At 43.0% G+C, this 13,683-nt stretch overlaps 1 protein-coding gene and 1 pseudogene across 4 annotated transcripts in view; one reads left to right on the forward strand and one right to left on the reverse strand.

Moving 5' to 3' along the window:
• Nucleotides 1-3,980: 3,980 nt before the first annotated feature.
• On the reverse strand, nt 3,981-5,067 carry LOC139551865 (endonuclease domain-containing 1 protein-like; annotated as a pseudogene).
• A 974-nt stretch (nt 5,068-6,041) lies between these two features.
• LOC139552460 (GRB10-interacting GYF protein 1-like) overlaps nt 6,042-13,683 on the forward strand; it is a 43,813-nt gene continuing 36,171 nt past the window's right edge. For 2 of the 4 annotated variants that reach the window (XM_071364220.1, XM_071364221.1), the window contains exons 1-12: nt 6,042-6,360; nt 7,280-7,705; nt 7,912-7,976; nt 8,584-8,631; nt 8,757-8,886; nt 9,002-9,100; nt 9,295-9,403; nt 9,520-9,634; nt 9,728-9,942; nt 10,064-10,248; nt 10,351-10,486; nt 10,574-10,738. In XM_071364220.1, coding sequence (XP_071220321.1) covers nt 7,942-7,976; nt 8,584-8,631; nt 8,757-8,886; nt 9,002-9,100; nt 9,295-9,403; nt 9,520-9,634; nt 9,728-9,942; nt 10,064-10,248; nt 10,351-10,486; nt 10,574-10,738 — 1,237 coding nt within the window. In that variant the 5' untranslated portion in view covers nt 6,042-6,360; nt 7,280-7,705; nt 7,912-7,941. The remainder of the gene's footprint in view (nt 6,361-7,279; nt 7,706-7,911; nt 7,977-8,583; nt 8,632-8,756; nt 8,887-9,001; nt 9,101-9,294; nt 9,404-9,519; nt 9,635-9,727; nt 9,943-10,063; nt 10,249-10,350; nt 10,487-10,573; nt 10,739-13,683) is intronic. The other 2 variants (XM_071364222.1, XM_071364223.1) reach the window with 1 other exon arrangement.

The following is a 13,683-nucleotide window of genomic DNA, read 5'->3' on the forward strand; positions in this document are numbered from 1 at the left end:
GGTAGATATGTACATATAGGTAGGGATAAAGTGACTAGGCAACAGGATAGATAATAAACAGTAGCAGCAGCCTATTTGATGAGTCAAAAGAGTTAAAGCAAAAAAGGTCAATGCAGATAGTCCTGGTAGCTATTGGTTAACTATTGAACTAACTATTTAGCAGGAACCCGGCCCCAGCGATATACTGGGCCGTCCGCACTACACTCTGTAGCGCCTTGCGGTCAGATGCCAAGTAGTTGCCATACCAAGCGGTGATGCAGCCGGTCAAGATGCTCTCAATAGTGCAGTTGTATAACTTTTTAAAGATCTAAGGTCCCATGCCAAATCTTTTCAGCCTCCTGAGGGAGAAGAGGCGTTGTTGTGCCATCTTCACCACTGTGTTGGTGTGCGTGGATCATGATAAATCCTTAGTGATGTGGATACTGAGGAACTTGAAGATCTTGACTCACTCCACGACAGCCCCATCGATGTGGATGGGGGCATGCTCTGCCCTCTGTTTCCTGTAGTCCACCAGCTCCTTTGTCTTGCTGACATTGGAGAGAGGTTGTTGTCCAGGCACTACACTGCCAAGTTACTGACCTCCTCCCTATAGGCTGTCTCATCATCGTCAGTGAACAGGCCAACCACCGTCGTGTCGTCTGCAAACTTAATGATGGTGTTGGAGTTGTGAGCGGCCACGCGGTTGTGGGTGAACAGGGAGTACACGAGGGGACTAAGCACCCACCCCTGAGGGCCCCCTATTTTGAGGGTCAGCGTGGCAGATGTGTTGTTGCCTACCCTCAGCACCTGGTGGCAGCCTGTTCAGTCCCAGCTTAGTGAGCTCAGTGTTGTCTTGGCAGAGGAGGTAGTACACTCACTGGGGAGGCTATAGAGCCCCACAGTGGATGCCAGTGGAGGCTCCTCAGAAAAAGAAGGGGAGGATCATCCTCAGGGAATTTCATAACAATAGTGAAACATTCAAAAAAAAATACCTGTACTCAATATATTCACGCCACCAAATAGTTTATTGAAACACATTGTTTTGAAGGTCTACAGTAGTCTCAACAGCACTCTGTAGGGTAGCACCATGGTGTAGCCAGAGGACAGCTAGTTTCCATCCTCCTCTGGGTACATCGACTTCAATACAAAAGCTAGGAGGCTCATGGCTTTCACCCCTTCCATAGACTTACACAGTAATTATGACAACTTCGGGAGGACATCCTCAAACCTATCAGAGCTCTTGCAGCCTGAACTGACATGTTTGTGCACCCAATCAAATGATCAGAGTATGAATCTAGTAATTAAAGCATAAGCTACAGATAGTTAACACTGCAGTGCATAAAATGTGGTGCCTATTTGACTCAAAGAGAGAGAAAGAGAATAATTGAACAGTTTTGAACAAATTAATTTCTTCAAAAATGAAGGAGAAGCAAGAGAGAGAGAGCTAGCTATATTTATATAGGCTGTGTGTAGCGGTTAGCAGTTATGATATGAAGGTTTCACTTGGAAAGGTTTTTTCAACTGGTCACAGACAGCTGATATGTTATGTACTGAAGTCCACAACCAAAGGGAAAAGTTGAGAGGAGGAGAGTGTGTAGATGCGAGAAGGAAATATAGCTACAACAATCAAAGTGATCATGCTGTTTGTATGTGGCTGCTATGAAAGTGAACTGTGTTTGCATGGGATCAGGGGTGTATTAATTCCGCCGATTCTGTTGAGAAACGTTCTAAATGGAAGTAAACGGAACAAAACGGGGATAAACATACCTGAATTTGTTCAACAGAAACCCTCGTTTGCAACTATTAAACTAATGATTAAAACCTAGATTAGCTAGATGCAGGCAAGAGTGTGCAAGGTGGTATTGAATGTGTCGCTCACTGTCTGTCCCCTTGATTACTCAAATTTCTCTCGACCTGTGCACCTATATTGTAAACTTTCATTCACAGGCTAGGTTGTAGCAACCTAATGATGACTATAGGGAAATTTGAGTATCATGTAGTAGCCTAAACCTATCTGTCACGCCCTGACCTTAGAGAGACGTTTTATTTCTCTATTTGGTTAGGTCAGTGTGTGATGTGGGGTGGGCATTCTATGTTTTGTATTTCTGTGTGTTTGGCCGAGTGTGATTCCCAATCAGAGGCAGCTGTCTATCGTTGTCTCTGATTGGGAATCATACTTAGGCAGCCTGTTTTGCCACCTTAGTTGTGGGTAGTTGTCTTTGTTAGTGGCCTGTATAGCCCTAGTAAGCTCCACGTTTGTTTTTGGTGTGTCTTGTTTTGTTGGCGACATTCTTAATAAAGAAAAATGTACGCTCACCACGCTGCACCTTGGTCCGGTCATTTCCCTGACGATGTTTGTGACACTATCGATGTTACATTGAACTGGGTGAATCGAATATGAATTACAGTCATCCAATATGCTGTAATAAAAATAAGGTCATGCTCATGAAAAAAAATCTTAAACAGCACCGACCACCACTGGAGGACATGTCATAATACACATAAAACCTAGCGATCATCCGCTGAAACAGTTCCAATCGTTTTTTCCGGTATAATTTTTCCCATAGGGGATTTTAGAACCACTTCAAACAAGGTCTGTGTTTCATGTAGACTTTCCCTGGTGTGACATCTCTCTCGGACAAGATGACTTTTATCAATATATTCAGCTCTATTTGCTCTCAAATTCTAAAATTATAATTAGCATCAAAGTAGACATCATGCAGGACTACAAACTCCTGCACGTCATCTCTAGCTGACACCTATGCTAACAGGTATTGTGTAAATGTAAAACTTGCCGAAGACAGTTCACATTTAGTGTGTTGTGAAATCTGTTATGAATGTATTGTAATGTTTTAAAAATGGTATATATGCCTTAATTTTACCAGACCCCAGGAAGAGTATTTAGAGTATGGCTAATGGGGATCCATAATAAATACAAATACAAATACAGAATTATCAATTTAAACAAATTTAGCCAATTATTCATTACTAAAGTTAGCTAGTTAATCCAGAGATAATCCAGAGTCTCGTCCAGATCATCATGGGATTTGTCATGTGATAGCCAGATTAACAGCTAATTAGCATTTCTATTTGGGGGGATAAATACAAGCAAGTATATCGATAAAAATCATCTTGTCCGAGAGGGATATACACTGTTATCAAAATGTCACACCAGGGTTAGCCTACACGAAACACACCCTTATTTTAAGTGTTTCGAAAATCCCATATGGAAAACATTAATGGTGTAAAAGTTATTGGAATCATTTCCGTGTTTGACTGCTAAGTTTTATGGGTATTATGACTCATACTGTGGTACTCTATAAACTATAGGATTACGTCACGTTCTAGGCAGTATATCACATTTTCACATATTCTTGAATGCTGCCTTTCATTCAATTCCTTGGATTGTCAAATCAGAGTATGACAGGCCTTGAATTGGCTGTCACCTATCATAAGACCACTCTCATGGAACACTACAATCTACAGAGAGGACCAATTACACTGAGCTGTGTGGAACCCTCCTGTGCAAAGCATTCTGCCATTAACCCTCTTTTTTGTCTTGTCATCTCAGTCTTTCCTCTCTCCTCCACTTACGCTTAAAATGCTGTAAAATGTAAAACCTGCTCTCTAATCTCTCTTTGTGGAGAACAAATGGCCTTCAACATCAGGTGAGTTTCAGTGGCAAGGCAGTGGTAATAGTAGGTTAGCACAAAACCACAGACAGATAACGCACACAAGAACTTCCATGGTATAGACTGGTATCAGAGACAAAGGAGAATGTGTGAGGGAGTGAGTGAGTGAGTGAGTGAGTGAGTGAGTGAGTGAGTGAGGCTATACATTCGATATATGAGGCGAAAGATCATGATATACCTGAGAGAAAAGAAATGGATGAAGCGAACCGCAAGTATTTATGAAAGACAACACATCTGATTTACCTCCTTATTCATTACATTACATTACAGGTCAAGTAAATCACACAACACATAATTTTAAGTATAGTGTCAAGGCATGTGCAGGCCATTATCAGGTTGCACACAGTTATCATAGAAGATCTGAAAGGTCTTGTCCACAAAGGTGACACTCTTGAGGAAGTTATCCAGCTGCTGAACAGATATCTCCACCACCTCAGGCCTCTCTTTCTCATTGAGTCCATGGGCCACTTGGAGCCCTCCTCAAAGGGCGCGTTGTGGTCGTAGTCGATGCAGCAGTAGGCCTGAACACAAGTAGACTGGGACAGCCACGCGGTCAATGTTGTGGCGACGGATCATGTTCCCGGAAGTGGTGACACCAGTAACCACGAAGGCGGTGCTGCGGCAGTAGTTGTTGAGGTGGTGGCGGATGGTGTGCTCGTGGGTCTTCCAGAGGCCGATGTTGAACTCCCGGACCTGAGGCACCACGTTGGTCAAGGTGTAAGTGGCTGCCTTGTCGTTGTGGCCAGACTGGTGCTCGTCAGGGTTCAGGTGGCCATGCTCAAAGTTCACAGTGTTGGAGTAGTCTTCCAGCACCGCCTGAGCATCCTTAAAACTGCGATGGAGGTCGCCTTGAGGAAATGGCTGCATCTCCCCAAAATCAGACACTGTGGAGAGCTGATAGAGAGCTGAGGATTAGTAAGGAAAGCAGAATAGTTGTACTCAAGGAATCACAGCCAGTGGACCCTCATGGAATCTCTCTTTAGATGCACATTCTTAACACAACAGTATATTTCTCACTATTCATTCTATTTGCACAAAGGCCATAGAGTTGTTACTGTAGCCAATGACAGTGTAACTGATTCATTCATCTGTAGGCACGAGCACAAGGCAAGGTTGCAGAGATCCTGTTAGACACAGGAGTCTGTAAAAATACCTGTGGCTCATACATCTAGGGCACATTAACCTTTTTGGTGCCGTCAGAGTGCTTAAAGGTGTAGGCTGAGTAGACGGGAATGTGGCCATGGGTATCATACAGGGTGACAAAACGTGGCTTGCCGTTGTAGCATTGGCAAATCTTCTTCAGACTTTTATCCTCAAGTCCCAGTGGTGTTGTGCCCATGTACATGCACTCATGACACTCAGGTGAGTAGTTCTCCTGTACCTCTGCCTCCACCATCACCACAACTAGCACTCAGGGCAGCGGCTGAGCTCGCTCAGTGACGCAAGAAACCACGGAGAAAAGTGCTCAAGAAGCGATGCAGTGGAAGCTGTCAGTATACTTGTCTCTGAAATTGAAAGTCTCTCTCTGTGTTTATTTTTTAAATTTTATTTCACCTTTATTTAACCAGGTAGGCCAGTTGAGAACAAGTTCTCATTTACAATAGAAAAAATCTATATACAGTGTGTGCAAATGAGGTAAGATTAGGGAGGTAAGGCAATAAATAGGCCGTAGTGGCGAAGTAATTACAATTTAGCAATTAAACACTGGAGTGATAGATGTGCAGAAGATGAATGTGCAAGTAGAGATACTGTGGGTGCAAAGGAGCAAAAAAAAAAAATTACAATATGGGGATAAGGTAGTTGGATGAGCTATTTACAGATGGGCTATGTACAGGTGCAATGATCTATGAGCTGCTCTGACAGCTGATACTTAAAGTTAGTGAGGAAGATGTAAGTCTCCAGCTTCAGTGATTTTTGCAATTTGTTCCAGTCATTGGCAGCAGAGAACTGGAAGGAAAGGCGGCCAAATAGGAATTGGCTTTGGGGGTGACCAGTGAAATATACCTGCTGGAGCGTGTGCTACTGGGTGGGTGCTGCTATGGTGACCAGTGAGCTGAGATAAGGTGGGGCTTTACCTAGAAAATACTTATAGATGACCTGGAGCCAGTGGGTTTGGCGGCGAATATGAAGCGAGGGCCAGCCAACGAGAGCATACAGAGTCTATCTGTCCATAGATAGACAAGGCTATCCTTTGTATAGGAATGCATACAGGCCCAACATAATAAGGTGTCAAAGAGAGAGTGAAAGAGAGAGGGGGGGGCGTGTTTGTCCCTCTCCAGTCAGAGAGGTGGCGGTAAAGCACCAACAACTAGTTCGCCTGAATTCTCGATAGAGGTAAAAAAAAAAAAAAAAACAGCTGTCAAATAATGCAAGGAGAACGGCCATTTTTCTAAAACACAAACAAGACGAGAAAGCGAGTTATGAAAATATTCGCAGCGAACGTTGGTCAGATGAAATTATAATTAAACGTGGTTCAAGCAAATATTCAACATATAGTTGCAAGGAAGAAACCTGGAGATATACAGGTCATTGCGAAATACACGCATATGTTGTTAAAAACAGGATTTAACTAACGTTAACTAACGTTACATTCCAATTTCGCAAAATTTGCAGGTACCAGCTAGCTAAGTTGTAGCTGGCTAGCTGGCTACTTAGCTGGCTAGCTAGTGCGACCAGCTTTCAACAAAAGGTAAGTGTAAAAATTGGCACAATTATTTAGGCAAACGTGTTATACTGCAATATAATAAATTGCACTGCTTAAGATTAATATAATGCTAATTTCTCATGGATTGTGTCAAGATAGTTAGCTAGCTAGCTCGTTAATTAGCAAGCTAGTAACATCCGCGCACTGTGCAACCATGTTAGCTACGTTTAGCTAGCAGAAGTGCAGGCCAAAGCAGCAGCCTAAAGTTGAGATGTATCCTGCGCGTTGCGAGTCGGGGCGGGTAGAGGGCTGCTCACTGATTTTCATGGTTACTCATCTAACGTTAGCTATTTACCTCCGTTGTTCAGCTAGGTTAGTTGGCTGGCTGCAAATACGGTAGTTCATTTTAGCAAACTGGTTCAATTAGGTAAATGTTCTTGCGCAACTTCAAATGAAACTCAAGTTTTCTTCATGAACACGCACCCATTATTTGTCTGAAGTGATTCGTTCGAATGTACAAATAGCTAACTCAATGTTCCAAGCTGACTTCAGCCGCTAAGTTACTAACTACGAATTGTTTGCCATTTGTGGTTAATCGAAAACACCACAGTTACATTGAGTACATTTTAACTTGGCTAATTTCTATTTTAACTTAATTGTAACATGTGTTTATGTATTGTATCGAAACCAGTTGGCTATGACGTTATGTTATTGATAACGTTATTGTTCAGTTGGCACAGTTAACTAGTTGCTACTTTAGTCGGCTGTGAATAGTTTAGCTATGAACAGAGCTCGGAAATTAAGCTGGCCTTCAGCTTAGATAGGCGAAATATACGAACTTTCAATGCACAACTAAAGTGAAACACTTGTCAGTTATAACAACTTTAAAAGGTCTTTAACTTTCTGTGGATGTGGTAAATATTATTTGCATGTGAAAACTAAATTGAATGTCTCGTTTCCCCAGGTGTTTAGAGGAAAAGAGGAACAATAGACCCGATGGAAATACTCAAGCAGGAGTAAGAAGACAGAAGTGGAGAGAATAATAAATGCATGTGAAGAAGATACACATATCGCTCCCCTTGATCTCCTGTTCTTCACAATTTTGCTTCATGGTCATTTATTATGATCAACTCCCATGTTGTAATTACTGGTGCTATTTGTCCGTAAACATTTTGTTATTGTTTTCATTTGTTGATTGGTGAGCTTGCTGTCACATTTGGTCATTCCGTCACCTCACCTAACCCCTTTCCCAGAGCCTTGCAGCTATTTGCTCAGTGTAACAGATTTGTTTGGCCCAAGTACACCCACTCTAAACCACTGCACACAGAAGAACCAAATAGCCTTTAACCCCCTCGTATCTGGACCGAACTGGTTCAATCCTCTGGACAAGGTTAGAGCTCCACTCACTCTGTAACGTTTCCCTGGCATATTGTTGTGTCCTATATGTGGATGTATGTTATTGGGTACAAGTGTTTGATGGGTGTTTGAGCTGTGTGGTAGGAGATAGTATTTCATTACTTCCCAAAGAGGACATTTGATTGGTTGATTATGTGGCACCATGACATGATTTGACTGTTGTCCTTGTTGTGCCAACAGAAGCCTTGAGCTCCAGTTGAAGAGAGGAGTATGACTGCTGAAACACTTAACTTCGGCCCAGAATGGTGACGCATCTCTTCGTTCTCTAACTCATTCATTCTTCTTTCCTCCCTGCTTACATTCCTAGCCCATAACCAACTCTTGTTTATAATTGAAACAATCTTATATGTCAGTAAATTTAAGAATATCTTCACTATGTTAGGGGTCCCCACTTACTCCCCATGTCCTTCACTTTTCTCCTTCCTCCCTCAGTGCCCCATTCTGTTTCCACATTGGCCCATTCTCAGCACACTGCATTCTATCCTTCTCCATTTTCTCTTTCCCCATAGGCTTGTTTTCAGAGTGAGTGCATGTCTGCATGACCTTGGTCCTTTCAGTTTTAGAATGTAAAGAAAAGAGAACCACATTTTGTTTATTGATGATTCTTCAACTTGTATATAGCTAGCTTAAAATAATGTAATGTCGCAAGTTGTCCTTCAAAATGCCTCAATCAGCAGGTTTTTACACTTAGTTGGCCCTCTCCTTATCCCTACTCCAATCATTCAATAAGAGCACCCGCAAACATAAATTCTTGCTACATTGCCAATAATTCATCTCAAAATTGTACTAAAAGATAATCATTGGCGTTGTATTGTGTACTGTTTTTATTCTGCTCCTGCTTGTTGCCCTTAGTTGTCTAGGGGAAGATAATGGGCGATGCATATCCAACTTAAACTTGAGGTGAAGATAATAGATGGATATGGTCTTACACATGGCCCAGTACTATTATGTCAGTAATAATGATTGCATTTGAAGTGTTATTTATGCATGCATGGATTGTGCTGAGGGTGATTTCTTCTCCCCAGGCTCCGTGCACTATCTAGAGGGCGGAGTGTGACGTCCCCCCCTCCCTCTCCAGCATTGCCAAAGTCCAAGCTGGCCGATTACCGCTATGGTCGTGAGGAGATGCTAGCACTTTATATCAAAGATGACAAGGTGAGCTTATGTAATGAGTGATTCACTCTAATGAGGATTCCAATACAGCTGTTTGTGTTAAAGGTGTCTGGCCGGTTATGACTAATGGGTTTGAAGTAAACCAAACTGTTCCCAGCCCCCAGAGGATATCACGCAGGATAAGGAGTTTGCTGCTATCCTGCAGGATGAGCCTGTGCAGCCTTTGGCCCTGGAGCCTCTAACTGAGGAGGAGCAGGTGAGACTGCAGGAGATATAGGAGTGGTTAGTGAGTTAGAGGTTTGCTGCTCTGATCCCTGAGAAGTATTTGACAAGGATTAACTCTCAGATCTTAGTTGCTACTTTCACCCACGATGTACTGATCCTGTTTCAGTGTATGTTGACAAAATGTCTTTAGGTGTCAACGTCACTTTCCTTCCTTCTGTCCTGCAGAGAAACTTCTCCATGTCTGTGAACAGTGTGGCTGTGCTGAGGTTGATGGGAAAGGGAGGCGGGGCTGCCCCTGCAGGTGTGGCCAAGGGTCGTGGAGGAGGCATTAGAGGTAGCGGTGCAGTTAGTCACCACCTGGAGTGATCAGGACGGTGCAACTATACATATGGAAATGTATTAACCGGCTGAGTAGGCCCCTGAAGGAATGTCTTATGTTTGTTTGGGCAGGGAGAGGAAGAGGTGAAGGTGCATTCTACCAAAGAGCTCCTGGCGGTCCTGATGATGGAGAGGTGGGCTTCGGTCGTTGCCGAGAAATGCTCCGCAGCCAAAGCTGGGATGACCGGTAGGCTCACTGTCCTATACTATGCTGCCCTCGCCCCCAGATGGTTATCATTCGATCATATTGATGGTTGTTTATCGTCTTTCCTTCTGTCAGGGCTGAGAGGCCCAGGTTTGAGAAGCCAATCAGGCGTGCTGAGGTAGTGCGTCCAGGGTTTGAGGAGGCGGGGCCTCTTGGCAGGAAGGACTCCTGGCGTGCCGACAGCGATAACTGGCGTACCCTCCGAGAGGAAGAGGAAGAGGCAGCAGCGGCAGGAGGAGGAGGAGGGGGAGAGCAGCCAGCCTGGAGAGTTGCAGGAACCCGCCGTGATGGTACACACTGACACACACCTAACCACTCACACACCCTCTACTTAAGACTAATGTTGTGTATACTTTGCATGTTTTCCATGTCTGATGGACACTCCATCTCAAATCAAAATCACACACACAGATGGGGGTCCTCGGTCTGCAGGCTGGCGTGATCATGGCGGCCGGAGGAAGTTTGAGTTTGACTTCCGTGACAGCGAGGGCCCCCGCAGGGAGGACAACAGGGACGGCCTTCCTGAGTGGTGCACTGATGAAGAGGATGGAGAGATGGGCACCTTTGACTCCTCGGGGGCCTTCATGTGCATCAAGGTGTGTGTGTTGGCTGGCAGGCATTATTTCTGTCTGTTTGTCTACGTGTGTGTGTTTGCATGTTACTTATGTCTATTCTGAGCCTTATGCTTGTCCGAGCAGAAAGGCTCCAAGGGCACCATCACTGAAGAGGATCTGGAGTTTGAAGCTCTAGAGGAAGATGAGGAGAACGGTCAGGAAGGCAAGGACAATGGTCAGGAAGGCAAGGACAACTATAAGGATAACTACACTGACGGAGGTGAGACACTTTCCCTGGCTATAGTAAACAACTAACAGAAGAACTTTCTGCTTTCGTAGAATGCACATTCACCCTCTTTCTCTCTAGATGAGTGTGAAGCAGCATGTGAGGGGGTGGTCAAGTACAGGACTCCATCTCCTCCTGCTGTCTCGGCCCCTCCCTCCTCAGACCCTCTCCCTGCCCCCTGTGCCCCAGAGGCTCCCTTGGCACCCATCTCCCACCCCTTCAAAACCAACCACGTGCCCACTGAAGGTAAATATTGAATTCAGGGCTCTAAATTACAAAATACTCATTAGTAGCGCTAGTGTTCCCAACTTAAAGGTTAGGAGCAGCACATAAAATTTAGTAGCACCAGAAAATAAGATTATTTTTTTTTTGATTGAGATTTCACCAGCCACATTGGTGGGTTGTCAGGGCTCCACAATGCAAGCATTTCACTCGCATTTGTGAATAAAAATAGAAGTTAAGTAGGAGCACATTTATAGCTAAATAAATGCTGCATTAGCTGTTTTCAAAGTTTGTCATTTTGTTTCATAGCTGGTAGCTAATCAGACAACGAACTACGAATTCTATCATTTAAAAACTTTTTTTTTTTAAAGTGAGAATATGCATTGGTCTGAAGCCGAAAAATAAAGGGAATTCACACGAGCTTCACAATGCTTATTCCACCCATGCTCTACCAAGATTTTCCACCACACAGCTTTGACCTACTACAGTAGCTGTGTTGGTATTGTGCTTCAAACTATGTGTAGGCAGGTTTCTTAGGGTTCAAACCTTCTCAAACAGCCTAATTCATACTCTTAGAGGAGGTGCTTCCACAATAATGTCATTTGTACCGCATACAAGGTAGAGTATTGGATTCTTCACAAACCACAGTAAGACATTCCATTACGCTACCATTTTAATGCGTTTTAAAATAATCAATGAATGCAAGCGTTTGCTTTTATACTTACAAGACCATCAGGCTTGATTGACCTGTTTTGTTGTAGTAATGTGGTGCATGCCTGTATTTCCTTAAACCTTTATCTTAGCAAAACATGTCATTGAGTTAAAAAAAAATCATAATAACAATCATATTTTGATCAGTAGGTACCCAACCTAACAGCAGGTGGTGTGTTGTACAGACTAGCTCAGAGCCTGTCTGCATTCCTGTTTTTTCAAATGCCGTGCTAATCAATAGACAGTTCATTGCCTCTGTTAAAATAATATGCAGCTTAAAGTTGTTTGCGCTTCTGTTTCTTTGTGCAATAAAGATGGCGACGCAACAATAATACACATTTACAATAGGCCTATATCTAAAAATACATACAGCCAAATATACTGTATATACAGTACTAGTCAAAAGTTTACACCTAATCATTCAAGGATTTTTCTTTTGACTATTTTCTACATTGTAGAATAATAGTGAAGACATAACAACTATGAAATAACACGTATGGAATAATGTAGTAACCAAAAAAGTATTAAACAAATCAAAATATATTTAAAATTTGAGATTCTTCATAGTAGTTATGGTTTGCCTTGATGACAGCTTTGCAAACTCTTGGCCTTCTCTAAACCAGCTTCACCTGAAATGCTTTTCCAACAGTCTGTTCCCACATATGCTAAACACTTGTTGGCTTGCTTTTCCTGTTGAGAAACAAATGATAGTCCCACTAAGCGCAAACCAGATGGCATGGCGTATCGCTGCAGAATGCTGTGGTAGCCATGCTGGTTAAATGTGCATTGAATTTTAAATAAATCAGACGGTGACTCCAGCAAAGAACCATCACACCACCTCCTCCATGCTTCACGGTGGGAACCACACATGCAGAGATCATCCGTCCACCTACTCTGCGTCTCTCAAAGACTAAAACTAAAAATCTCAAATTAGAACTCATCAGACTAAAAAACAGATTTCCACTGGTCTAATGTCCACATTTTTGCTCATTACTTAAAAATAAACAGATCACATTTACATATGTTTTCAGACCCTTTACTCAGTACTTTGTTGAAGCATTTTTGCCTTTTGGCAAACTCCAGGCTGGCTATCGTGCCTTTTACTGAGGAGTGGCCTCCTTCTAACCACTCTACCATAAAGGCTTGATTTGGTAGAGTGCAGCAGAGATGGTTGTCCTTCTGGAAGGTTCTCCCATCTCCACAGAGGAACTCAAGAACTCTGGCAGAGTGACTATCGGGTTCTTGGTCACCTCCCTGACCAAGGCCCTTCTCCCCCGATTGCGCAGTTTGGCCAGGCGGCCAGCTCTAGGAAGAGTGGTTGCGGTTCCAAACTTCCATTTAATGATGGAGGCCACAGTGTTCTTGGGGACCTTCAATGCTGCAGACATTGTTTTGGTACCCTTCCACAGATCTGTGCTTCAACACAATTATGTCTCTGATCTCTACAGACAATTCCTTTGACCTCATGGATTGGTTTTTGCTCTGAAAACTGTGGGACCTTATATAGACAGGTGTGTGTGGCTTTCCAAATCATGTCCAATCAATTGAATTTGCCACAAGTGGACTCCAATCAAGTTGTAGAAACATCTCAAGGATGATCAATGGAAACAGGATGCACCTGAGCTCAATTTCAAGTCTCATAGCAAAGGGTCTGAATACTTATGTAGATAAGGTGTTTCTGTTTTTTCTTAAAAAATGTGCAACAATTTCTTAATCTGTTTTTGCTTTGTCGTAATGGGATATTGTGTGTTAGATTTATTTAATCCATTTTAGAATAAAGTTGAAGTCGGAAGTTTACCTACACTTAGTTTGGAGTCATTAAAACTCGTTTTTCAACCACTCCACAACTTTCTTAACTTCTTATGGCTGGGGGGCAGTATTGAGTAGCTTGGATGAATAAGGTGCCCAGAGTCAACTGCCTGCTACTCAGGCCCAGAAGCTAAGATATGCATATTATTAGTAGATTTGGATAGAAATCACTCTGAAGTTTCTAAAACTGTTTGAATGATGTCTGTGAGTATGACAGAACTCATGTGGCAGGCAAAAACCTGAGAAAAAATCCAACCAGGAAGTGGACAATCTGAGGTTTGTAGGTTTTCAAGTCTTTGCCTGTCCAATATACAGTGTAAAATTTGGTCCGGTTGCACTTCCTAAGGCTTCCACTAGATGTCAACAGTCTTAAGAACCTTGTTTCAGGCTTCTCCTGTGAAGGGGGAGCGAATAAGAGCTGTTTGAGTCAGCTCATGGCATTCTGCCAG

Source organism: Salvelinus alpinus, chromosome 24 (assembly GCF_045679555.1).
Source record: "Salvelinus alpinus chromosome 24, SLU_Salpinus.1, whole genome shotgun sequence".
In the NCBI taxonomy this organism is placed as follows: Eukaryota; Metazoa; Chordata; class Actinopteri; order Salmoniformes; family Salmonidae; genus Salvelinus; species Salvelinus alpinus.